The sequence below is a fragment of the Lissotriton vulgaris genome, chromosome 3_1 (assembly GCF_964263255.1).
Source record: "Lissotriton vulgaris chromosome 3_1, aLisVul1.2, whole genome shotgun sequence".
Classification (NCBI taxonomy): domain Eukaryota; kingdom Metazoa; phylum Chordata; class Amphibia; order Caudata; family Salamandridae; genus Lissotriton; species Lissotriton vulgaris.
This window is the reverse complement of record NC_141689.1, coordinates 1,206,736,473-1,206,763,399: the sequence shown is the minus strand read 5'-3', so window position 1 is coordinate 1,206,763,399 and position 26,927 is coordinate 1,206,736,473. Positions and strand designations below refer to the sequence as shown.

Below are 26,927 nucleotides of genomic sequence, written 5' to 3'. Positions count from 1 at the left end.
CTGGGTCCCAAGCCATGCGCGCCCTAAACTCCTCATCATACTGAGCCCATGCGAAATCATTTCTTGTAATCTGAGCCTTCCGAATGACATCCATATATTTAAATAATGATACGCAGCACTCAGGAAACTTCTCACAATAGACGCTGGCATATATTAAAAAGGCCGCCGTCCAATTCTCAATATTTAACGGAACTTTAGGGCGCTTACCCAGTTCATACTCTTCCTCCTTAGAGCCTTCCTTGGCCCGAACCTCCCTATGTAACAATTTCAGCAGTTCCACATACTCACCGTTCCAAATACGTTCTTTTGCGCTGAGCATTAAATGAGCCCCCAAGGGCTTAGTAACCCCCATATACGGCAACTTTTTAATTTTTAGCTCTTTACTGTGTAACACATTTTTAGAAGTGCCCAAACCAACCGTGGAAGTGCCACTATCCACTTTAGAGCTTGTACTTATATCATCACCGTTTGTGCCGACACCTTGGTCTTTAACCACACGACCTTTGTATAGTTACCATCACTTTCACTAGAGACCAAGTCCACACCAATACCAATAGAGACCATTTTTGGTCGCACAGAATGTACCACAGTCTCACTTGGGCGTAATGAAGGAGGCTGACTGGATTCCGTCCTCCACTCCGTACGAGAACCGTCGTCCGCCCTCCGAGGAGCCCTCACCGAGGGGCCGAGCACTTGTGGCCTTGACGATTCTGCACGACTCCGCACCACCGGTGCCTGCAACACACTGTGAGAGACATTAGAATGCCCCCCCCCCAGGCACCACTTCCCGCACCTCGCCCTCCTCAGGGCTGTCCTCGTCATAATCCAGAATTAATGATTCTTCCAACTGGGAAGGAGTAGGTACAACCACTGTATTCTGAACTGTTTCAACCGTTTTAGAACGACCATGGGCCTTATGAGCCCTCACACTTGACCTGGGCGGGGAGGCCGACTGCACTCGCCGGTACGCTCCTCCGCTATTACCACTTACAACCTCCTGGTCTCCTGGAAAAAATAATGCAGAATTACGAAAACCACGGGGCACAAGAGAGGTCGTGCATGACCCGCTCTCATGAAAGGCGCTGGGCTCCTTCGTTGAGGCTGGTAAGGTCGCGCTTGACCTGCTTACACCGCCTATGCTGAAATCCCTCGTTGGGGCCATCGAGGTCGTGCTGAACCTGCGTGGGATGGCCACGACGGGATCCCTCGTTGGTATGGGACGTGCCGCGCCAGGCTCCACCCGCACTTCTCCTCGGCGTGATTGGGCTGCCTGCCGCCCTGCCAAGTCTGCTGCTCCCGGGCGAACTCCAACCTGCAACGAAAAAGGCCGGACTGGTGTGCCGGGTCCCTTACTAAACACAACACCAGGAACTGAAGTCAAATCACCTACTCTACCACCAAAACCTTGCCCAGCTTCTGTAAAAACCACAGAACCACCTGCGCCTTTCCTTTTCAAAGCAGCACTTAACCTAGGAGGAGACGGCTCGCATACTTCTTCATCAGAACTAAGATCCAACAATGACTGTATAAACTCTGACGCAGGGCCCTGAGCTGTCGAATCCTGAACCCTCGATTCCTCCAAGGAACCCCTCGCTCCAACCCTCCTATCAATATGCAATCCAGGAAACTGAAACTCACCCGACAACCTATGAAAAGAACCACCCTCACCACAACCCCGCTGAAAAGAGGCATCTCCACGCCCTTCCCCCCAAGAAGGTAAACCCTCCAAAACCCCTAACGAACGGAACCTCGCTGCAGGAAGACCCACGCCAGAAGAATCCCCAACATGAAACGAACCATCCCCACGCCCAGCTCCCTCCAAAATCCCCATCTGCGCCCATTTCCCCTCGCCCAGAGAACCACTACAAACTGAAACCGCTTCCCCCCTAGTAGAAACCGCAGGGGAAAACAACAAAGGGTTAGTTTGGTCCCTATCCGTCGCACCGCTCACAACCAAACCAGAACTCTCAGTAATAACACCAGACAACAACGATAAAGGCTGTGAAATAGAAGGAACACCCACCATATCCGATTCAACCACCACATGAGACGTAGAAACGGTCTGTCGGATAACGCTTGGGGAGCGACAACTTCGGACACAACCTGCACCTGACCGCCCTGAAATGGTCGCAGCACCAAGGATTCAAAATCCAAAATGGCCTCTGCCCCTCCTCCACCAGTGACGTCAGTAACCGCCACCGCGGAGGCCGAAGCAGAGCGACGCGTGCAACCACGCTGCCTAGAAGCACGACGGCCTCGCAAAACAGGAGCAGAGGCCGCCCTGTTGCAAATATCGACCGTTGATACCTCCGCCGGCACAGTGTGAAATTCACCCTCCAAAACCACACCGCCCACAGAATGGCCCAAATTACTCGCAGGGTCAGACGACCCTGAGTCACTCCCATGGCGTGACCTCGCACCCGCCCTCCTCGTTCTAGAGAGGCCCCGTTCACTTACCCCGACCTGTCTCTGACGTTTGGGGGAAGAGCACGCTGCCATGCAGCCGACACCCTCGCCGATGCCTCCCGCTGGGGACGCGGAGGCTCGGCCTGCACCCGGTCGCCTATCACCAGGTCCAAACGACCCGCCTCGCTGAGAAGGCGGATAGCTTCAAGTACACGATAATCCTCTCCAGCCATAATAACCAATAGAGATCACTACAAAAGTAGAGACTAAGGACAACCAAAAAACTCTGACACAAAAAACTAGCTAAGGATAAACCGGCCACCAGGTCACCTAAGCCCAAAATGGTGCCCGACAAAGGGAGCCCCGCCCAATTATAGGCTGGGCTCCTAATCCAACAAAAATTAGCCCAAAAGAAGCCCAAATGGAATCTGCTAGAAGGAAGGCCCCACCCAGATCTCCCAAACCGCCCGGGGGAGGAGACCTCCCAGGGGTCGGCTGCCCTCCCCCAAGCCCCCCTTGAGCTCGCACTTTCTCTTCAATTAATCCACGTTCCCTTTTTACTTCACCCACAAATCCAGTTAAACATTTCGTTAACCTAAACTCTTCCACAAGTCTTCAGCAAATAATAATTAATTCGCTCGACTTCGCGCAGCATAAAGAAAACTTGAACGAACTTTGATTCTGTATTTCAATGCAGATCTTTTCTTGTGGCACCCTGGGTTCTTCGGTGGGTGTCCAAATCCCGTCGCCAGTAATAAAATGAAGAAAACCAATCATTTAAAGAAGAACGTCTTTAATGTACACCCACCGGGAAGCTTGTGGCTGAAGCAACATTATAACTGACACTGACTACCAGCTCAAGTAAACACGTTCCAGCTGATGCCATTCACATTCTTAACAAAGAATGTTAAACTTAAAGAGCAAGTTACAACAATGGTTGTGGTACTTGAATCACTGCCCCTCTCACAAAGAAAGGGAAGCGAGTAAAACACTAATTCCCAAGGTACTTCTAAGAGCTAAACAACCAATAGAATGAAATCAAGAATCTAGACCATAGTTTGAAGGAAAAGAGTCCTTGCACCATTTCTTCAGATAATACAATGCAAAGCCACACTTTTTAACACCCATATCGACCAGGCTAGAAACACACCTAAAGACATTTGTAAAACCATCTTCAGTTGAGGGGTGTGAAAAATGTGCTGACATTTTCAAATGAAAAATCTCTAAAATTAGGTAAGCATTGACTTTTACCAATGGAAACTATGACCAAGGGGTCTTAAATTAAATGAAAAGAGAAACCAAGATGATTGACTTTCTTACCCATTGACTCCCCGCAAATCAATTGCTTGCACAAAACCTTCATCTATTCAAGATGATGCATGCCACCTATGTAGCCAAACACAATAGTCACATGGAAAAATCCTTTCTTAGCATCATAAAGGTTTCCCTTATACCAGAACTATGTGTTTGACTCCCAATACATAAGCTCCTGCTCAAGAAACTGTGGCGACTCCTCCGCTAAGACAGAGGAGCATTGCCACACTTCTTTCAGAAGTGTAAATAAAGCTAAAATAAAATGATAACTCATTATCATCATTCTATTCTTTTGCCTGCTGTGGCAGGTTTATGGGGCGGGCTGTTCTGCTCACAGAGCAGGGTAAGGAGTGGTGGGCACTCTGTAGGTGGGCATGAATATTTGCCCAGTTGTCTCAGGCCGGCCAAACAGTCATGGACAATTTGCATGTTCTCCACCCAGGTTGCATTACAGCCTGGTGGAGAACATGCCCAGGCTCCCACTGCCGGTCTGAGCACCAAACCATAGTACTCAGTCCAATTATAACACTGTATTGCAGCATTGTGTTTGGCTAAGGGGAGACTGGGTGCTTCCTGTTATAGCCGAATGCGGAGAGATGAGGGAAGGAGGTAAGTTTATTTTTTTTTCTTTACACCCCATCTCCCCTCCCTTCCATCCCGCCATCCCTGACCCTTGTCAGCCACCACTGCCAGGCCTGCACATATACCTGCAGGAAGAACCAAGCTGTGCAACAAAGCAGAAGCGTGGATATCGCTCATGAAATCCTGCTGCTACAAGGAGCTAAAAGAAAACGCATCTTCGGCGTGGATTGTGCAGATAGCCATTCATTTATTAAAAGAGGCAAAAAAGTAATAATAAAGAAGCTTTGGCTTTGCCAATATGTCTGCTTTAAAGGAATGTTGTATGGTAATGTGAAAAATCACAAATACATAACATGTGAATTAATGTGCATTTGTGTGAAAGCAAACAACTGTAGAGTAATATTAGTGTAAGTTAGAAGGTTAGGTGACAGTTGCACTTTCAAGCCAGACCTAAAACTCATTGTAGGATACTGAAATCCCTCCGCCCATCTGTGTTGATGCTGGAGAAAGACAAACACAATAAATTATATACTTACCTAAGACACTTTTGCAGCATTACCATGATATGTGTGTGCTTCTGCGAGTTCAATGTCAGCCATCTGGATAAAAAAACAAAACAATCAGAGCTGCATGGAGGACAAGTACATTTTTGTGGAAGCACACAACTTCTGTCATTCCAAAACATGTACTCCTAGCTTCCAACAAGTGGGTGGAGCCAAAGCCTCTCTAGTAATGCTCACATAATTGTCTTGCGACAGCTGCACTGTCAAACCTAACCATAAAAAGGGAAAGCTGTTCAGATTTCTTTAATAGTGATCATATTGACAAAAACTGCGGGCATAGTGCTCCATAAAATATTTAGTTGCAAATTGAAATTTATAAAGTCGCTAGGTGCTGAAGGCCCAGATTTTAGATGTATTTCTGTGTTCTGCAAATACTCTTTCTGTGCTGAGCCACCTGTGAGGCACCATAGAAAAATTAAGCAAAAGACTAAAGTATTGTTTCTGCAGTCATAAAACTACTAGAGAGCAAACAAGACATTATCATTATTTTATTATTTTTCTCACTTGTAGAGTGCATGGTGACCTATGTTCCCTGTAGGCTGCGCGCCTGAGCGCGCACGCAGCCTTTCCTCTTCCTGCACCCAGACTGTCTCTGGGAGTGCACTGGCCACTTCCAAGAGCAAAAGGTACAATAAAAGAACAGTTTGCCATCGCCATGCTCCAAGTGTTTTCACACCTGCTTCATTGAGTCAAGGAAATGTCCTTTCATTGTCCCTTTCGGCAGGTGTGAAAACTCTTTCTTGTGCAGAAGGCTACGCTGCAGGAGGCCTAGGACACCCACTGAAGACAAATGGGCTGCTACTTCCATTAAGAATGGAACATTTCAGGAGGCCAATACAGGCAGTTTGAATTAAATGCTTTCAACAGGATTATTTTGTTTTAAGACTTGGCAAACACTTGTTTACAGAGCCTCTTGTTCATTTATTATCGCATAGGAGAGCTCTGTTGATTAAGTCTGGTTTTAGGGTTGTGCTGTGTGCTCAGCAGTTTTAAGGCAACAGTAAAATGTCAAAATTACTCAGGTGATTAATGCTCCTGTTGGAGAGAGATAGATCTTTGTCTAGTGGCAGTTTTTGACTTTTCATAAAGTAGTATGGAGGGTTAATACGCCTGCTGCAAAGAATGTGTACCCTGAAAAACACAGGACTGTATTTATGTGGAAAGCTCAGGTGGTTTCTGCTTTTGTCCACAGAGATCCTTTTGTTACTTGCAATTCATAAGTCACAATCCTAATATAGCAAAGTGACCTATGATTTGTTATCAAAGAGCTGCATGCAAACTGCATGGTATAGGGTAGAACTTAATGCTTTTTTCCCTGGGCTTTCATTATCCTAATGTTGCTAAAAGGGTTTGTTTGGCCGGAAATCAAGTCTTATTAGTAATGCTAACCCTAAACACCAGGATCAATCCCAACCACTGGGGTACATTTTAAATCCTGAGTTTATGCTTCTCCAGACTAAGCACTCTTAAAATATTCTGGTTACTAGTATTGATGACATGTGTTTCCTATATTCTTTAATCCTCATTGTCTTATGTAATATTTTCTACAGACTGATTTACACAAATATGATTCATTGTCTCTGTACAATGTACATGTGTGGCATACACTGCTCTGACACCCAACACTGGTATGAGTAGTGCTACACAACAAATTAATGGAGTGTGAGAGACGGGCACATGAGAGATGAAGTACTCTGCTGGAGGGTGGTAGTGGGAATCCATATAGGAGGAGGTCATTGGGGGATCGCAAAAAAAAATTCTTGCATGTACGCCACCACAGGCGCAATGAAAGTAATGTGTTGCTCATTGTGGAGACATACCATATATATCATGAGCTCAATGTTTGATAGTTTGATAGTGCTGCTTTTTAAAGATTTGCCCAGTTTCATTCCCATTTGTAAGTCAGTTGACTTTTATTACCGGAAGGTACTTAAACACTTTGAAAAGGGTTTAATAGTGCCCTTTAATTTATTTGTGAATTATTTGAATATATGATTTTTTTAAACTAAATATATCATTTTTTTATTTATACATTTATAACAGTTTTTATCTTACTTTAAATGTATCACTGTACTTGGCATTGATTCAGGTTGTGCCCTGTCAGCAGCTGCAGCTAGGGCTGGAAAAGCCCAGCTCCAATACCTGTTTGTGTTGTGTGCCTCAGTTTGGAAAGGTCTGGGAGGTGTGATCAGTCAATGTTGAAAAATTAGTGTTTTGTCTGGAAACTAAATAATGTTTCCCAAAGTAGTCAGGAACAGGAATCTAGTCCATATTAGTCAAGAACTCCAGTTACCTGCGCTAGTCCTGCTTTAAGCTGATATAACTGAAGAGCGAATAAAAACAGCTGTGCAGTATTTAAGGCCACAAGGCAATAGTTGAGTAGGTCTGATAAGGCAGGCCCAGCTTAAAGTACCCCTAATACTGGAATATGTATGTACGGAGGTGAGCAAAATTTTAAATACATAAAACTCATTTTGTTGAGCACGCTGCATCGCAAAATGCGATGCAGCGTGCACAACATAATTCGTTTTATTAATTTAAATGTTTAATTACCTCCGTATATCCATATTCCAGTGTTTACTACCCCCTACCCTGCCCCTTCCCGCCCCGCCTCACTGCCCCACGGGACTCCCTCCACGGGCCGCTAATGGTCTTGGGAAGAGATCCCGCGTCTTGTGGAAGCACTAGACCTGCAGAGGGCATTTTGGGGAGAGCTCTATTCTTGGAATAGGAGCCGGAATTAGGAGACTTTTGGGCTTGGGATGTAAGGCAAGCCTTTCATCTTTCTGAGGTTGATAGACTGAGCACAAATGAGTTGGTTACAGTTCGTCAAGGTGTAACTTTTAGATATGCACTTTTGTTAATGTCATGAGACTGAATAGCTAGGCATATGCATGTAAAATAGACTTTCAAGAATTAGTCTGCTCTCACTAGCGGGTGGGTGTCAGCACTTGAGGTAGAGTTTGGAAGGTGAGGCTCAGTGAGGGGCATATCAGCCCAGGAACAGCGGTATGAGGGACTTATAGATTGGCTTGCAGGGATCACAGAGAAGAAATACGTCAGTACTGTGGAGAACTCAGAGTGAATGGGGACATCAGTACCTGGCTCTGGAGGGCATAGTGAAGGAACATTAGCACAGTTGGATAGAGTTACACCTCTGTGAAGAGGGGAAACTCAGCACATGGGCCCTGAAGGCTGATTTGCACTGTCTTCGCATATTCTATCTCTTGAAATGCAGGGTTTGCATATGCCCAACGTGAGGCCTACTCGGGTAGAGGTACCTTCCGGAGCCTGGCACATGCAAAGGATGCTTGCAGATGCATTGTGGCAAATGGGAGCCGGCTTGCAACTCAGGCTCCTTATATCTACAATAGTTGGAAGCAGGCAACGTGGTGTCAGGAGGTGCAAGAGTCTGGGCCATGCCACATAAGAGTGGCTGCTCAGACTGGGGGAGGTCATAAGAAACGTTCACTCACTGGGTTTGTATAGGAGGTTGTCACGAGGAAGAAAAGAAAAGAGGTCAAGGAGACAGTGTGGAAGGTGATAGATAAGGTGAAAATGCAATGGAAATCAAGAAAAACTGAAGTTTGGAATGCAATAGAGCTGAATAGAAAGGAGGAGTGGGCAACTTCAGAGGAGTGATATAGAGAAGGGAAATAAGGAGTGACATAGAAGGGTAGGTAAGAATGGGAAATGAAGTAGAGAGAGAATAAAGGCATGCGAGTCACAGCATTTGAAAACGGAAAAAGGATGCAGGAAAGACCGAATAAATGTAAAGATAGGAAAGTAGAGAAAAGGAGAAAAGATAAGAATGGGGACTGGAAAGAAAGGAAAGGTGAGGGATAGAAAACCAGAATATTAGAAAGGACAGAAATAATAGGAATATGGAGAGAGAAGCAGATTTGGGGGAGCGGGTGAGGGAAAGCGGAGATTTGATTGTAGAGAGAAAAGGGGGCATGAATGGAGAGGATGAACTAAGGGAGTGAGACAGTAAAAAGGAAGACGTGAATAAGCAAGAAATGGTGAGGAAAACAAGGGAAGAAAGGGGTGTGAAACATCGAGGGGAGAGAAAAAAGGGAAAAAGGACAATAAGAACAAACAAAAGGTGATAGGTAACAAGAGGGGAGGGAAAAGGATTGAAAGGGACAACAACAGACACATTAGCTCATTGGGTTAATCTAGGTAACGAAATTCATTAGTTCAGTAGTTAACCTCTTCGCCGCTAATGACAAGGGTAACTCGTCATGGACTTTCCATTGATTTCAATGGAAAATCAATGAAAAGAAAAATATTGCCTTAGCAGCCAAGTGGTTAAGTGGCTTAGCACATGATTGCTGGGTAGGAGCTGTCATTCTAGTGAGGGGGCGTTGTTTGTAGGTGTGTTCTTCAAATGCAACAAATTGAAAACTTGAATAAAACACATTTTAAAAAAGATCGATAGGTAGAGAAAGGTGACAACTAAAGAGGTTCCAGATAATAAACTAGATGAGAAGGAGAGAAGCATAGCCAAGATATATATTTGATAGAGACAGTGTGAAATGAGAGAGAGGGGACTGGGAGATTAGAGAGAGTTTGGGGAAAATAGAATAGTAGAATGTAGATTGAAGAGAGGAGGCATGATGAAGGACAAGAAGAGGAGAGTGGACAGGGAGAAAGAAAAGTGCAGAAGAGAAAGAGACACAAGGAGACACAATAAAAACTTTTTTTTAAGGGAGGAACAAGATAAGGACAGCAGAGAGAGAGAGAGAGAGAGAGGAAGTGGATAGGGATAAGAAAAGGTTTGAGAAGTAGATAAGAGATTCATGATGATAGTGAAGAAAGGAATGATACATAGAATGATTAGGAAATAAGATTTAGTGTCACCTGGGTTCAGATGTGCACGGAGCCCACTGCCCCCTGTAAAGGGTATCTTTTAATACCAACCCAAAATTGAGGGGACGTAAATAATTTTCTGTCTTAGAGTAGGGACTACAGTACTCTTGCTATGCCACTGATTTTGGTAGCTTGCATGTGGCACATACTTGATTAAGTTGTTTCTTCTCTTCAGTGCACAAAGCCTCGATTGTAGTGCACGAAGCAACTTTATTGCCGCACATCAAGGAACAAAATTAGAGGGAACATTGATGGTGACCCGAAGGCATCCCAGCGCTAATTAAGAGACACCAACCTGTCAGACTCAGTGAAACCCAGTGAATGCACCTTAGTGACCTGACTATTTAAAAAGCCAAGTTTTAATTGCTTTCTGGAAACAATGCTTAGTTTCTGTCCCTAAAATAGCTAGTGGCAGGGGGTTCCAAAGCTTTGCTACATTAACGCCAAAGGAGCGCTTACCTCTACTTGCTTTCTTGAAAGCTGAGGTGTAAGCTAAGTGCAGGTCTGAGGACCGTAGTGATCTGTTTGCAGTGTAAGGCGTACCCAATTGTTGCAGAATAGGTGGACCTTGGTCTTGTAGAGACCAATGCTCAATACATAGTGATTTAAAATCCACTCATTGAGCAATCAGAAACCAGTGGAGTTTTCTCAGGCCTGGCCTAACTGACTGAGATCTCAGAAGCCCAAGCAATGTATGTGCAGCGGCATTCTGCACAACCTGCAGTTTCTAGATAACTCCTTTTGGGGACCCCAGATATAAAGAATTGCCATAGTTTTAACAAGTCAGGATAAAGGCTTTAACCACCACACGTCTCAAAGTTTGGGGAAGCATGGGTAGATTCTGGTGCAACAATCGTGTGATTCCAAAACAACTAACTGCTGTTTTTGTGACCTGGGCTTCCATTGTCAATGTTTCTTCAAGCCACATCCCTAAGCTTTTTATGAGAGGCTTAGGAGCTGGAGGGGGGCCTAGGCTGGTAGGCCAGCCTAGATTTCATTGGATCTTCGACTTATTACCAAGAATCATTAGTAATGTTTTTGCTCCATTGAGTTTCAAACATGATTTGTTCATCCAGATGGCTATCTGATGGATGGAGCATCTGAACCAATCAAACACTCACACCCAGTCAACAGATCTGGGTTTAATCCATCACCGTTCTTTAGCCCAATCTGCCACTCCAGTTCAGACATGGCCATATGCAAATCAGTCTGACCCTGTGCCTCATGGGAACAGTCCAGCCCGAACTGCCAAGCCATGCCGTCCCTGGACCAGAAACAAGCTACCGAGGACCGGTTTCTGGCATTACAGCCGTCTTCAGCCCTGCTCCAGACAGGGAGTTAGATTGGATGTTAGAGTCTCTGAATCTGGAACAAAAGAGACCACCAGGTGCATGTCATCTGCACACAAAACTATAGAAATCCCAAAAGTGCCCACTATATCTACCAAAAGCGGAAGATAAATATTAACCAGTGTAGGGCTCAGTGAGGACCCCAGCAGGATCCCACAAGCCACCAGCCGAATTTCCGAGAGTCAATCTCTATCAAAGATCTGGAATGTGCATTCCTTTAGAAAGTTGTCAGGCTCCGACACACTTCTCCTCGGGGCTGTGTTGAAAGTCCTATACCCGCTCTCACGCAACCGACCCGTGACCTGGCATAAATCACAGACCAGTAGGAGGGTTCCGCAATCGCAGGAAAGGAAGGGGACAGCGGGGAGGGAGATCTGAAATGACAAAGACAAGGGATTAGCTTCACACCCCTCCCTATCTACCCTAGGATACAGAATCACCCTATTGGTGAATAGGACTCTTTTCACACTATTAGTCAAGCATACCTGAAAAGGAAAACTCAAATTCTTTAGATGCAGGAGAGGGAGGGAAGGTCCTATCAGTGGTAACAATCTGGTAAGGAAGGAACAAAGGGTGCACATGAAATATACAATAGCTTCACCATGCACTATAGGCTTCTTATCACACCTCACCTACCAATTCCTGACAATGTTCTGCCTTGTTCCACTCTTCCGTTATAACTAGGTACCCCCCTGGTTCCTCTCCTGCAGTGTGAAATAAAACACAAACAAGTTGTCGAAAGAAAACAGAGAACAAAAGATAGGCTGAAGGTTAACTGCACCTTGGAAATGCTTCTTCCCGCAAGCAAAATATAAAGCTGTATTATCGGTAGAGTAACTTGCACTTGTCCGTAATTAACAGTCATGTAACACTCACTTCACTGTGAGTTTTGTTGATATTCCCCAATGTACAACATTCAATATCTATTCCGAAAATGTTCTCTCCGAATTTTATAATGTTTTTCCAAAAGATTTCCCCATGCGAGAAAACGCAGCCGCGATTCTCTTTCACTCGGGAAAACCAACTCAAGTACTTCAAAGGAGGCAAAAGGGGGAAACTGACGAACACGGCCGTGTCCGTCTCCCCCAGACATACACCCAGCGTAAGTTCCACTGGTTTCCGAATCTGTGTGTTTCCAGCCGGAAAACACACCGTAACTCCTACTCACGGTTTCCACCAAGAATGCACGACCTCTCTTCTCTCCGGTTCACCACAAATTATCGGCTCCGTTTTCGCTGTAGGTCTGGCTTATGTTTCCTGGGCTGCGCGGCTAACGTCTCGCGCAGCTTCACCGTTGGCCCTCTGGGATTTGTGGTTCAAGGAATCGAGGCATCCAAACCCCACGCATTGCGCGGACAGCGGCCCATAAAGACCGATTCTGACATACATCCCCCCTTACAAGGGGCGCTGGCCAGGAGCCGGTTTATCCGGATGTCGGCTGTGAAATCGAGACACCAACCGAGGAGCATGCACAGACCCCGCAGGTTCCCATGAATTCTCCTCAGGCCCATAACCTTTCCAAGAAAGCAGGTACTGTAGTCTCCCCCTCACCCATCTGGAGTCCAACACTCGCAACACCTCGTATTCAGACTCATTCTGCACCCATACTGGCACTGGAGGGCGATGGACAGGGCTTCGTGAAGGCTTCAGAAGGGACACGTGAAACACAGGGTGAATGTGTAAATGAGCAGGCAACCGTAACTTCACCGCCACTGGATTAACCATTCCCACCACCCGATAGGGCCCAATGAATTTAGGGTTGAACACACTATACCTCCGGAATTTGATGTGTTTAGTGGATAACCACACCAAATCCCCTTTTTTATATACAGGACTCGGTCTACGATGTTTATCAGCCTGAGCCTTGTATCTCCCCTTGGCCTGAACAAGATTCTTGCGTGTCGCCAGGAGAATCCCGCGAATGCGCAACAATCGTGCCTTGACATCTGGCAATCTAACCGTGGTTCTGAGGAGGATTAAAGGATTAACCCTAGGGTGGTGACCATAATTGCTGAAGAAAGGAGAATGACCTGTCGAAGAGTGTTGTGTGCTGTTGTAGGCCAGCTCCGCCACCCACAACCAATCCACCCAGGAATCTGTGTCTGCCTGAACATAGCAGCGGAGGTACTGTTTTAATGCTGATTCAGTCTCTCGGTTTGGCCATCCGACTGCGGATGGAAACCGGTTGATAAAGAAGATGAAATCTGCAACTCAGCACACCACACTTTCCAAAACCCTGCAGTGAATTGGGCCCCCCTGTCCGACACTATCACTTTCGGAAGACCATGCAATCTAACTATTAGTGTCAACAGGAGATGAGCTAAATGACCCGCAGTAGGCACTTTGTCACAAGCGATAAAATGGCCCATCTTTGTAAGGAAGTCCACTACTACGATGATGGCCGTTTTCCCTTGGTCTCTTGGCAAACCCACTATGAAGTCCACAGAAATGCTTTCCCAAGGCATTTCAGGGGTTGGTAAGGGTAGCAGAAGACCTTGAGGTTGTTGTCGATCTGCTTTCATTCTGGCACATTGCATGCACTGGTTTCCCCATCGTTTCAAATCCAGACGAATGGAGGGCCACCAAAACTGTCTCAATGCCTTCTCCAGTGTTTTCACATATCCCATATGTCCTGCGCTAGGCATTTCATGGCACCATTGAAACACAATACGTTGTAAGGCTTTAGTGGGCACTAGCGCTTGCTTCCCTTTCATGGCCACCCCTTGTCGCAACCGCTATTCTGGATGATGCCGAAGCCAGGTCCTCCAAACACATGATTGTATCCCGGAACGCAAGGATTGCACAAAATCGCTGGTTTGAGTCACACACACCACTTTAGATGGATCTATGATTGATCTATTTGGGGTTTGAGTATGTAACACCGGATGTTCCTGCCGGGTCAGTGCGTCTGCTTTTTTGTTCATCGCTCCGGGTCTGTAGGTGACTATGAATTGATATTCCTCAAAGAATAGCATCCAGCGTAATTGTCTGGGCGTCAAGTGATGGGCTGCTCTTATGAATTGTAGGTTGCGATGGTCAGTATAAACCGTTACTTGATGAACAGCTCCTAATAGCCAATGCCTCCACTCCACAAAGGCGTCTCTTATAGCCAATAACTCCTTTTCGGTTATCGTGTAATTGATTTCCGCCGGGTTGAGCTTTCTGGACATAAAGGCGATAGGATGCAACATGCCTGTGTCTTCCTGTCGTTGTGAAAGAACCGCCCCCAAGGCGACTTCGGACGCATCCGCTTCTACAATAAATGGCAAGGCGGGGTTGGCATGAGTTAGTACAGGAGCACTGATGAATTCGTCTTTCAACCCATCAAACGCTTGTTGTGCCTCGGCATTCCAATGAAACGGAACAGTCTTCCTCGTCAGACTGGTCAAGGGGGTTACCAGGGCAGAGAATCCACAGATGAACCTCCTGTAAAAGTTCGCAAACCCCAATAGACATTGTACGTCTTTGACTGTGCATGGACGAGGCCATTCTTTTATGGCCTGCACTTTTCTTTCAGCCATGACCTGGCCTGAAGGTGTAAGCATCACTCCTAAAAACTCGACAGTGGTTACATGAAATTCGCATTTCGTGATCTTACAATAGAGATGATGTTTCATCAGGGCACCCAACACCTGTTTCACATGAAATTGATGTTCACTCGTCTTGGTGGAGTATACAAGGATATCGTCGATGTATACGACTATAAAGAGATCTAGGAACTCCCTCAACACCTCGTTTAAAAAGAATTGAAACGCGGCGGGGGCGTTGCACAGTCCAAAGGGCATCACTAGATACTCAAAGAGCCCATACCGCATCTTGAAGGCCGTCTTCCATTCATCGCCCCTTCTTATGCGGACCAGGTGGTAGGCTCCTCGCAAATCCAACTTCGTGTAAATGGTGGCCGTTCTGACTTGTTCTAACAAGACAGGAATCAGAGGTAAAGGATATTGGTTTTTTACCGTGATGGTGTTCAAGGCGCGATAATCTATGCAATACCTCTTGTCCCCGTTGGCTTTCTGTATAAAAAATAAGGGCGAAGATGCAGGCGACCGAGAGGGGCGTATATACCCTAAAGCCAAATAGTTGTCCAGATATGTTCTCAGATATTCATTTTCCGGTACAGTAAGAGCGTAGAGCCTGCCGTTCGGTATTACTGCTCCTGGAACCAGGTCGATGCGACAATCAAAAGGTCTGTGGGGCGGGAGTGCCTCCGCCTGCTCTTCACTGAAAACCTTGGTGTACTCGGCATAACATGACGGGAGTTGTACTTCTTTCTCGGCCCCTGTGGCGATGTTGTAAACTCTTGCCAAGGACTGAGAAGGACTCGCAGTAGAAACCAAACACTGGTCTTTGCAAAACTTCGAGACGAAATCGATCGTCCTCGAGGTCCAATGGATGTAGGGTTCATGCTTTTGAAGCCAAGGAAGCCCCAAAATTATGCCATACTGCGGTGCTTGGATAATGTTAAATGAAATGTTCTCTTGGTGCAGTTCATTACTCATGCACCGATATTCTGTGGTGTGGTATCTTATGGGTCCTGCAATCAGTTCACTCCCATCTACCGCATATACAGGTTCAGGTTGTTTCTTTTCAATGAGCGGTATACCCAGCCTTTCTGCCTCTGAATAATCCATAAAACACCCAGTGGCTCCGGAATCCACCATAGCCTTTACACTTTGTTCTCCAGTTTCCATCACCAGTAACATAGACAGGAAGACATGATTCTTTTCTTGTTCGCAACAGGCCATAATTGAAGGGATAGTGTTTCGGCTTGAGGGTTCCCCTCCATTCACTCTCAAGCTTTGGAGTTTTCCGACTTCTCCTCCATGGTTCCAGCTGCGGCTTGACCAGTCCTGAACCTTCCGGGTTTTGGTTTCACTGGACACTCCCTTAGGTAATGCCCCTTTTTTCCGCAATATAGGCAAAGTCCGTTCTTCCTGCGGTGTTCTTTCTCGCTAAAGGACAAGGAAGCCCAAACAGCCCCAATCTCCATAGCCTCTTGAGCGGACGTGGGTTTTTCACTGTGCCCTCCTCCTCTCTCATGTACCATTACCACAGGCTCCTTCTTTCGTAGTTCACCTTTGCGCTCCCTTATGCGATGGTCTAAACGAAGAGCGAGTTCTATGAGTGCAGAGCATGTACGTGGTTGAGGTTCTATGTGTGCCAATACGTTCTTCATTTCGTCATTTAATCCTTGGTAGAATAAAGCAGACTGTTTGACCTCGGGCCAGTCTGTTTCAGCAACCAGGCGACGAAAGTTGTTCAGATAAGAGACCAAATCGGAAGTGCCTTGTTTAAGAACCAATAGCTCACGGTCTGCTGAAAACGTTTCAGCTCTGCGGTCAAAGGTCTTTTCGAACTCCAACCGGAATTCATCCCAATCGTGTAGTAGGGGATCATCTCTCATGACTATGGGAACCGCCCACTGAGCTGCTTCCCCACCCAGGTAAGAGATCAAAAAGGCCACTCGGGCTTGATTTGTCGTAAACATCTTTGGTTTACACATGAAATGTAGGCGTACTTGCGTCATGAACACTTGTACCTTTTTGTTATCCCCATAAAACCTCTCGGGGGGAGCTAGCGGAATTTGTGTGGGCATTTCTACTACTAGGGACGGGAGAGTAGAAGTGCTAGCCCCTGCACTAAATGGATTTACTTGTATGCTATCCAAACGGGCCTTTATTTGAGCGTTTTCCGCTCTGGAAGCAGCGACCTCTCTATTGGAGGCAGCTAGTTCTGTTTGGACTAAAGCTAGGGCAGCCAGAACGTCGTCCATAGTGGCCATTTTCCTTCAACACAGCCAAGAGGAGGATCGTTTCCTTGGGCCGATAATTCTGTCAGGCTCCGACACACTTCTCCTCGGGGCTGTGTTGAAAGTCCTATACCCACTCTCACGCAACCGACCCGTGACCTGGCATAAATCACAGACCAGTAGGAGGGTTCCGCAATCGCGGGAAAGGAAGGGGACAGCGGGGAGGGAGATCTTAAATTACAAAGACAAGGGATTAGCTTCACACCCCTCCCTATCTACCCTAGGATACAGAATCACCCTATTGGTGAATAGGACTCTTTTCACACTATTAGTCAAGCATACCTGAAAAGGAAAACTCAAATTCTTTAGATGCAGGAGAGGGAGGGAAGGTCCTACCAGTGGTAACAATCTGGTAAGGAAGGAACAAAGGGGTGCACATGAAATATACAATAGCTTCACCATGCACTATAGGCTTCTTATCACACCTCACCTACCAATTCCTGACAATGTTCTGCCTTGTTCCACTCTTCCGTTATAACTAGGTACCCCCCTGGTTCCTCTCCTGCAGTGTGAAATAAAACACAAACAAGTTGTCGAAAGAAAACAGAGAACAAACGATAGGCTGAAGGTTAACTGCACCTTGGAAATGCTTCTTCCCGCAAGCAAAATATAAAGCTGTATTATCGGTTGAGTAACTTGCACTTGTCAGTAATTAACAGTCATGTAACACTCACTTCACTGTGAGTTTTGTTGATATTCCCCAATGTACAACATTCAATATCTATTCCGGAAATGTTCTCTCCGAATTTTATAATGTTTTTCTAAAAGATTTCCCCATGCGAGAAAACGCAGCCGCGATTCTCTTTCACTCGGGAAAACCAACTCAAGTACTTCAAAGGAGGCAAAAGGGGGAAACTGACGAACACGGCCGTGTCCGTCTCTCCCAGACATACAACCAGTGTAAGTTCCACTGGTTTCCGAATCCGTGTGTTTCCAGCCGGAAAACACACCCTAACTCCTGCTCACGGTTTCCACCAAGAATGCACGACCTCTCTTCTCTCCGGTTCACCACAAATTATCAGCTCCGTTTTCGCTGTAGGTCTGGCTTATGTTTCCTGGGCTGCGCAGCTAACGTCTCGCGCAGCTTCACCCTTGGCCCTCTGGGATTTGTGGTTCAAGGAATCGAGGCATCCAAACCCCACGCATTGCGCGGACAGCGGCCCATAAAGACCGATTCTGAAAAAAGTAGCCAACTCACTCCAGGGCTCTTACTTTGATACTGGCCTTGCAAACTGTCGCTAGAAGTGCAGTCTCTGTACTGTGCTTAGGATGAAAGCTACTTTGTGTCTGATGTAAAATTCAGTTGTCTTCAAAAAACTTCGACAGACATCTATTCACATACTTTTCCACCACTTTGCTCAAACAAGGGAGCACGGATAAAGGCCAAATGTTGTCCAAACAAGTTGGGGCAAGATTAGGTTTCTTTAGGTCGGCTCTAACCATAGCATATTTCTGTGGTGAAGGCACTATATCAATTTTGAGGGATAGGTTAGTCAATTCTTACAGAATAGGGAATATGAATTCTGGCTTAAGTGTGAGAATTCACACTGGTGCCGGGTCAAGAGGAGATCCAAATTTAATTTTCTCAAAAAAGGAAATGAACTCCTCTAAGGATAGGGGAGGGAGGGAACTGTAAAAAGTTGGGCAGGCCTCCATTTGTACTATCTTTTTCTGGGCTAGAATTATTATTTCATTGTCTTTTTTTAAATGATAGGTCATTCATTTTAAATGTTTGAGTTAAAATGATCAACATGAGCCTTACACCTATCCCCAGGAGGTTCAGACACCATGACATTCTTAGTAGACCCTAGCAAGGACTTTGTAATTCTAAACAATTCTTTTGGGGAAGTTGACTGCATTATTAATTTTATTTTCGAAGTAGGACACCAGAGCTTGTCTAATTCTAATTCCAATGTGATAGGTCATTACTTTCACTCGATATAGTTTTTAATTATTTTTTTAATTTTCATCTAAGTCTGTCCTCCAGGCCCTTTCCGCAACTTTACAATCTCTTTTTAGGGTTCTGAAGTGTGTAGAATACCAAGGGGCCGATTAATGTTTTGTTTTTTGATCTTAGGAATAACTTGGTCTAGAGAATCTATCGACCATTCCATAATCAAGTTATTAGCAGTTTGGGGGTCTGAGCCAGAACAAGGTGCGGACATCGTTAGAATTCCTCTCTAACCTTTCCTATTTAACTTAAACCATAACCCTTCTTTGTCTCCCTTACATCTCTGGTGGGAAGGGAGAAGGATCAGGTACCACAAGGTTTATAGGGATCAGGTACTGATCTGTCAAGATAAGTGGTACTGGGTCGCAGACCTGTACCAAAGAATTGTTAGTAAATATAGGCTCCAAAAGATGACCTCCTATGCGTTTCAGACCCCTGACCTTTTGTTTCAATTGGATTGCTGCCATGTCCTTTTCTAAGACCTACTGCTCTGGAGTTACTCACTTCCTCTAAGTGAAGATTTAAGTCCTCCAGTATTGTAAAGTGGCTATACTTAGTAGTCAGATTCAAAACTGATTCCGGAAACTATTGAATAAATTTACCATAAGGGCCTGAGGGCAGATAGATTAACACTCTTGCAAATGTAGATGTACAGGACATTGTGACGCAAACTCCATGTTTTCATACTAAGGGGTTACAGGGGGATCGATATGGCAAGTCAGACTAGCCTTCAGAATGATGGTCAGGACTCCACCTTTTTTTGTCTATTCATATGTACAATATGATAATTAGGGGGCAAGGCTTGAACAAAGTCTAGTTTATGTCTTGGGAGAGACCCACGTTTAACAAATATATATTGCTTCCCAATTTAAGTAAGGGTTTAACGGTTGGCAGTTCAGCAGTCAATTTAAAATAACAGTACTTACAACTGTTATCCCCATACAATAGATTCATTCTGTGCCTGCAGCCCTGTTTAGGCACTTCTCTTAATTTAAGCAGGGAGCATCTGGAATAAAAACTGATATGAAAACTGCTGATACAGGGTTCCTGGCCCCTGGTTCAGTTTGGACATGGACAAGCCAGTGGCATGCTTATTGCACGCATCTGCAGCGTGTCCGCTGTCCCACCATTTACAAAGACCCACCCACAGGCCATGACCCGGTCTGTCCTGGACTGTTTTTGGCACAATGGTGCTGCCCATACTATTAGCCTAGTGCTAGTGCGGCATAACACTATGGCGGGCGGGGGACGTAGTGTTACTCTGCACTATGTAAATCCACCAGATTGCTGCCTGCCAATGCCAGGCAGCCAGTGAGTGACCCTAGTAATTGGGAGGGGGTCAAGTGCCTCCCCTTACCTCCACCATGGATGCCCATGGATGAGGATGATGTAATTTGAAACATCATTAACCTCTTCTTGTGCCAGTATGCTTCCTTTAAAATACCAAGATCTTGGGTTGTTGCATACTTTGTAATCTCTACATAGCACTCTGCCACCCACTGGCTTCTGTGTATGCTATATATAATCAAAACACCACTAAAAAAACATAATTAAATATGTTGTCTGTGATGAACAAAGACTATTTCGAACATGCCCCAAAATTAATTAAATTAAATGAGTTCTTAGGCCAGGTTGAAATAATAAAATGCCATGCCTTTAAATGTGCTAAATCTATTCATTGAGATTTGTATGTAACCCAATTTCAATGAGCATATGATTCCCGAACCTGGTAAAAACACCAGCCGTATAATGAACATCTTTCCGAGCATACCTGTAGTAACAGTACATTGAATCAAAACATGAAGGTATAAAACTAAAGTGCAGTGGTACAAAGGCATTTAAAGCACCAAGCATCAATCAATCCATAGGTGAGTGATCCCATGAGGAACTGGTAGAGGGCAGCTAAACAAGCCTGCAAGGGCCCCTGGAAGCATAAATTCGGATTCAGAATACTTGTCTTTTATACAAGGAGTAGCCCAGGGCAGGACATTGATCTCATTGCACTGCTGGGAGGGTGGTGCTGATTATGGAGCCTAATTAACCCCACACTAACCTCCCTGAGAAGCCTGTGACTGCTGGCCCTCGCTACCAGTCAGAGTAAAGTGTGATGTACTTAACTCAGTTTGCACAGCCATAAAAGGGTGAGCCCCGAGACAGCAGGGGTGAAAGGCCTCAACCCACACAGTGGTGACCTAGTAGCCCCTGCCTGCTCCATGACCTCTTGAACGGGGTCTGACAGGAACTAAGGAGCAATCATCCCTTGCACAACCTGAAACAGCCTTCTCATGCTCTGTCCTTTGAAATGTCCCGATAATATAATCAGATGGATTGACTTTCTAGATAGCAGCTATCAGAACACCTTTGTTGGAGGCAGTGCTCTTAGCAAATTAATAAATAAATAAATGAATACATATTTCTACACTTTCTTAGAAGCCCCTGCTTTATGATTGTACATCAAATAAATCAATCAATCAATCAGGATTTATAAAGCGCTCCAAACCACCCAGGAGGCTCTCAAGGTGCTGGAGATGCAGACTGCTTCATGGAGAAAGCAGTGAAGAATTAAGCAAAAGCAGCAGAAAGCATTCAGAAAACTGGAGGATAGGAAGGAGAAACCAGTAAAAAATGAGGCAAAAGCAGGAGAAAGCACTCAAAAAAGTGGGGGTAAAGGAAGGAGAAAGCAGTAAAAAACAAAGCAAAAGCCGGAGAGAGCAGTCCGAAAACCGGGGAGGAAGCAGAGAGGTGCGGCTGCACGGGAGAGCTGGGCCTGCGGCTTGCTCAATCGGGTCGCGCTATTGCCTCCACTTAATAGGTCCTGGGAGAAGGGAGGGGCGCTGGGAGCTGGTGGGCGGGGCTAGGTGGGAGGCAGAAAAACGGGCAACCGGCGGGAGAAAGCAGTAAAAAACAAGACAAAAACAGGCGAGAGCACTCAGAAAGACGGGGGAGCAGAAAACACCAAAATGAGAAAAAAAACAAGGTGAAGCAGTGAAAAAGCAGGAAAAAGCAGGAGAAAGCACTCAGAAAATCGGGGGAAGGTAGGAGAAAGCAGTAAAAAACAAGACAAAAACAGGCAAGAGCACTCAGAAAGACGGGGGAGCAGAAAACACCAAAAACGAGGGAAAAGCAGAAGAAAGCGCTCAGAAAAACAGAGCGGAAGCAGAGTGGTGCAGCAGCCCCAGGAACACCACTGCTAAACCCCATCTAACCTACAAATGCATTTGCCATATGTGTTCCTGTGCTCCTCCAAGCTATTTTCCAAAGTCACCACACCAGTCCGCCATTCTGATCATCCTTAGTCATTTCCCATATGAGAAATATCTAATCTTCGGGAGGGGAGTTTATGTTATGTGCAGCTCTCCCTATTAATCCTCTGCGCAACTTTGAAACCAGGAGCAGATGATACGGCCATACAGGACATAAAATCATGGACGGGTAAAAAGTCAATAAAGGGGATTATTTATCTCCGAGGGGTTCTGAGTGACATCATTGACCACTGGAGTTTCGCTATGGTCTATTTGATGTCACTCAGAACTTCATAGTGAAAATCTACCTGTTATTCACTGTTATCCATTTACAATTCTATGTACAAAAACATTTAAAAAGGTTTTCTACCATGTGTCTAAAAAATATTCCGCTAATACAAGCAAGAGCCTTTGCCTCTGGTCAAATGTTAAATTCAAATTGATTGTAATCTTTATTTTTATTGATCCCAAGTTAACCTTGTTAATTGTACAGATTATCACAACTGATTTGTACTTTTAACAGCGGAGAGGAAGCGGTCACTGGGCAAGGACTACCACCCCATGTGTCTGAAGTGCAACCACTGCAAGAGGCAGCTCAGCCCCAGCCAACATGCAGAGGTGAGCCCACATGAACTATATATACACCTTCAAACTGTCAGCAACCATTTGACTCTTGCAATGGCTGTTGAGTTTCACTATAAACTGGGGAGAAATAAGAATAAGTGACAGCATCAGAGGGATTTTCGTTATGGTTCTCGAAAAGTGCCACATGCGTTGCTTTAGGGAAAAGTGGTGCTTCGTAGCAAGTAAATATCTTGTGCTTCATTAAGGAAACCTTGCGTCACTTTTACACCACCGGTGCATCACTTTTTGTGACGCACCAGCAAATGTGCCTTGTTACACCATATTTACAAAGTGACGCATCTAGGTAGATGCGTCACTTTGTAAACCCCTGCGCTACATTATTCCTGCGCCAGGTATAATGTATGCAGGGTGGGCGTTCTGACGCAAGAAAAGGTCATAGAAGTGACGCAGTGAAATCTATAAGATTTCACTGCGCCACTTCTAGGACGCAAATGCGTCAATTTATTACGCTTGCCTCACAGCAGGCATAAGACTGACGCAGGCCCCTTCACATGGGGCTTGCCCCATGTGAAAGGACACATTGCTGGAGTTGCGTCACTTTTGTGACACACTCCAGCAATGCGTCACTTTTGCGCCATACAGATACGTCAGAAATACTGATGTATCTGTAACTCCTTGCGCAATGATGCGTCATACTGTAAATATGACGCATCATTGGTGTCGCAAGGAGGGCGCAATAAAAAGGGACGCATCGCTGTTTTCACGCATCGGTGCGTCACTTTTCATAAAGGAGGCCCCTTGGTATTTACTATATGAGGTTTATCCAAGTTGTTTGCAGAACACAGTGGAGGGCTGCTATGGCACTGGTAACAATATGTAGATCAGCTCACATCAGTAGTGATAGAGGTAATTAGAGCTTGTTAATCTGCGCATAAACAAGTTGTATGGTCTCCAAAACAGGATAGTCTTTCCTTTAGCCAGCAACAATCATTGGCCAAGCCATTATATTTGGAGTTAACGTGCTAAAGCGGGCAGCAGAGGCATAGAGTAACCCTCATTGTATGCATGAGGACATTCGAGTCAGACCCATAAGACAAAGACAAAAGAGAACTTTAATTACTTCCATTGTACCCCTTCATGTAGCTCTCTAATTAGAAATCAGTGTATGTTCATCAAACGTCTGCTTTGAAAAAGTGAACAATTATGGTATGAGTCAGCACAAAGGCTCTGTTCATTCGCTATGTATCCAGGTTATGAAAATGCTGTGTGTGGTACCATGTGTGCAGTGCAGCAGCGCATCATGGAGGATGTCAGATGTCCTGTATGCTCTGGGAATGGGGGCAAATGAATCCACAGAGCACCCACTGCCGACCCGGATGGAGATGAGGGGGATGGGGAGGTTTGTGAAAGGCGTGTGAGGAACAAAGCTAGCAGTGCTGGCTGGGTCAGAGAGGGAGGCATGGTGACAGAGGACACTCAGCGGCAGTTTGTGGGCAGATAACAGCATGCCCTAGCATCAGTACTCAAGCTGAGTATGAGCGAGGAGCAGCTGAGCCTCATAAAGCTATCCCCTGATTCATGATTCAAGCTCCTCATCATGGGTTAGAAGGCACGCTCACACATCAGGGTCAACGGACCTGACCAAGTCGAAAGGGAGAACCAACAAATTGTGCGCAAAGTATGCACACTTCGATGAAACTTGGGAAGGAAGTCAAGATAGTGGCTGTCTGACTTTGATGATAGCTGCAGCAGAATGAGGATCTGTTGGTGCTCTGGTGTGCCAATGAGTCCTACACTGAAAATGAGAATTGAGGTGGAGTGTTAAACATGGCTGCGGCGAAGGTCAGGAAGTAGCCTGGGCCGGGGAGGTGAAGCTGAACCAGATAGGGGAACACACACAGGGGATGCGAGTGAGAGAGCCCACGAAAAGTGTCGGGCAATGAGGCCCAGGAAAGGCTACACATCTTTGACTATTTATAGGTCAAAATTATGGAGGAATTTAAATGGTCCGGTCAACTCAGAAAGAGTACTCTTGCAATCAGGTACAGATCAAATGTTATCGTCAGAAGGCACAAGCAAACAACTACATTTGTAGATTCACCGGCCTTGGAGGTTTACTGTGCCAAGGCACAAGGTGCTGCACTCCATGGTGCTGAGATGTGGGGCTGGGCTGTTGTCCATTCTCTATCCACAGCTGAAAATAATTTTGTCAAGAAGTTAGTTTCTGTTCCAACTAGTTCCCCTCTTACTCTGTTTGTATATATTTTGACCTGGGATTCAAAAGAATTGCAGACTTGGCTGCACTAAAACCATTAGTGTACTGGGTCCGTCTCTGGGTCACACCAAAGTTAAAAGACTCCAGGGAATCTCTTGAAGATCTATTAAAAATCTGCTAGGACCCTCCCTAGGGTCAAATTGGTCTACACCTGGCTGGACAAGATGAGATTACAAAGGCTCTGGGCAGAGCCAACTGCAATTCGTAAAGCAGATCTCATTGCATTGAAAACATGCCATTGGACTTACATCAATGATGGTCATATAAAAAGTAGCTCAAATGGTTCCCTGATCAACATGTTTCTAGAATTTAAGCCCTTTCTGTTCTTTGAGCAATTCCTAGATCTATCTAGCATCATCCCCCTTAGCCAATTGTTTCTATGTACATTTTAGACTTGGGACTCTCCCATTAGGATTGTTTTTACACAAAAAGGGCGCCTGGATTGAGATTCCAGTATTTGCCCAGTGTGTAGACAGAGCGATGATAATGAGACAAATATAGGGCCTCATTACTATGTCGGTCAGAAAGCATTCCGACCGACTCTGTCTCAGAAACGTTTCTTACAGAATCAGATTCAGGGAGTCCGACCAACTGATTACGATGCTTCTGAACACCTTTCAGTCAGACTCACATTGACTTCAATGGAAACCTGTAATCTGACCGACTACACTGGCTCCCATTGAAGAAAGGAGTGGGTGGAGAAAATCATGCACCCTGTGGCGGGACCCCATGGTGCCTGCCACACTATGCATGGTATTGAAGAGGAGTCCCATGGGTACACCCACAGGCCCCATTCGGAAGGCCCTGGGTGAAGAGGTACCTGCTAATGGCCTCCAAAGTCAGATTCTGACAGCCTATCCGTGTCAGACAGATCGATTCGGAAAGGCTGTCCGAATCCGACATCGTAATACGACAGTCGGAAACGCGGTCCGTAGACCTGTATGAGTCAGATCTGAATCACTCGGTTCCTTCGAATGCTGTTCCCAACCGAGTCAGAAAGTCCGAACAGTTTCCGACTAATGTAATCAGTCGGTCAGAAGGCTTTCCGAATGAATCGGAAAGCCAGGTTCTGAATCAGATTCGGACGACCCGAATGCCACTCAGAGCCTTTCAGAATGACATTGTACTTGGCCAGTAGTGTTTTTCTGTCCTGAATATCATGTTTTCCACCACAAATGGATCCCCCAATATGCTGAGTCATGGAAACAACAAGACACCTGGTAGCCTTTAGAATTTTAAAAAGAAACAATTATCCTACAATTGTATTTGCAGTGAGTAAGTGCTTACAGGCGGTTTGGTACAACAGAAGCTAAGTTTTACAAGCAGCAATTTAGTGACCATGCTCACCCTTGCAGATAATTCTTATTTCTCATAATATTTCACATACTTATTTTAACCTTTTAACATTCCTTGAAACTTAGGAAGAAATTGCTTTAGTAGTTTCTGCTATTTTCACATAGTCAATAGCTGCATTTGCACTGGTTTTTATTATGGGGGAACTGTATTGATTTAGCTCCTATTGTCTTGATTGTGATGACTTTTTAAAATCACCCTAAGACGTTAGTTACTGATGTACTATTCTGCTACATAACCTGGGATTGCGTTTTGTACAGGTTATATCATATATTAAGATGGAACTATAATGTATGTCGTAGATGTTATCTTATTTAAAGGCTGAGATGATGTCTCTGAATTGAATCTTATATTGGCTGTTTTATGTACTATTTTAATAATTCAATATTTTGTGATTTTTATTGTGTGTGCATACTTTGATGGTTTGCAACAACCGGATAAAGTATTACTACTACAACTGCTTCCATCGTCAATATATGTTTGTAATTCCAGTAAGTGAACATTTCTTTAGTTTCTGCTAGTGGGAGGCTATCTTGTTCTGGATGCGGTATGTATGTAGCACGTACCGGCCACGTCTGCCCTGGCTTTGTAAGTGGACCTAATCATACCCTTTGTACTACATG

The 26,927-nt window shown here is 45.2% G+C and overlaps 1 protein-coding gene across 1 annotated transcript in view; it reads left to right on the top strand.

Annotated features, from left to right (window-relative positions):
- The window catches only part of LOC147727649 (cysteine-rich protein 1-like), a 501,069-nt gene that overhangs the window by 195,664 nt on the left and 278,478 nt on the right, over positions 1-26,927 (top strand). Inside the window, exon 2 of the mRNA XM_086963151.1 lies at positions 22,615-22,709. Within this exon, the coding sequence (XP_086819277.1) occupies positions 22,615-22,709 (95 nt within the window). The remainder of the gene's footprint in view (positions 1-22,614; positions 22,710-26,927) is intronic.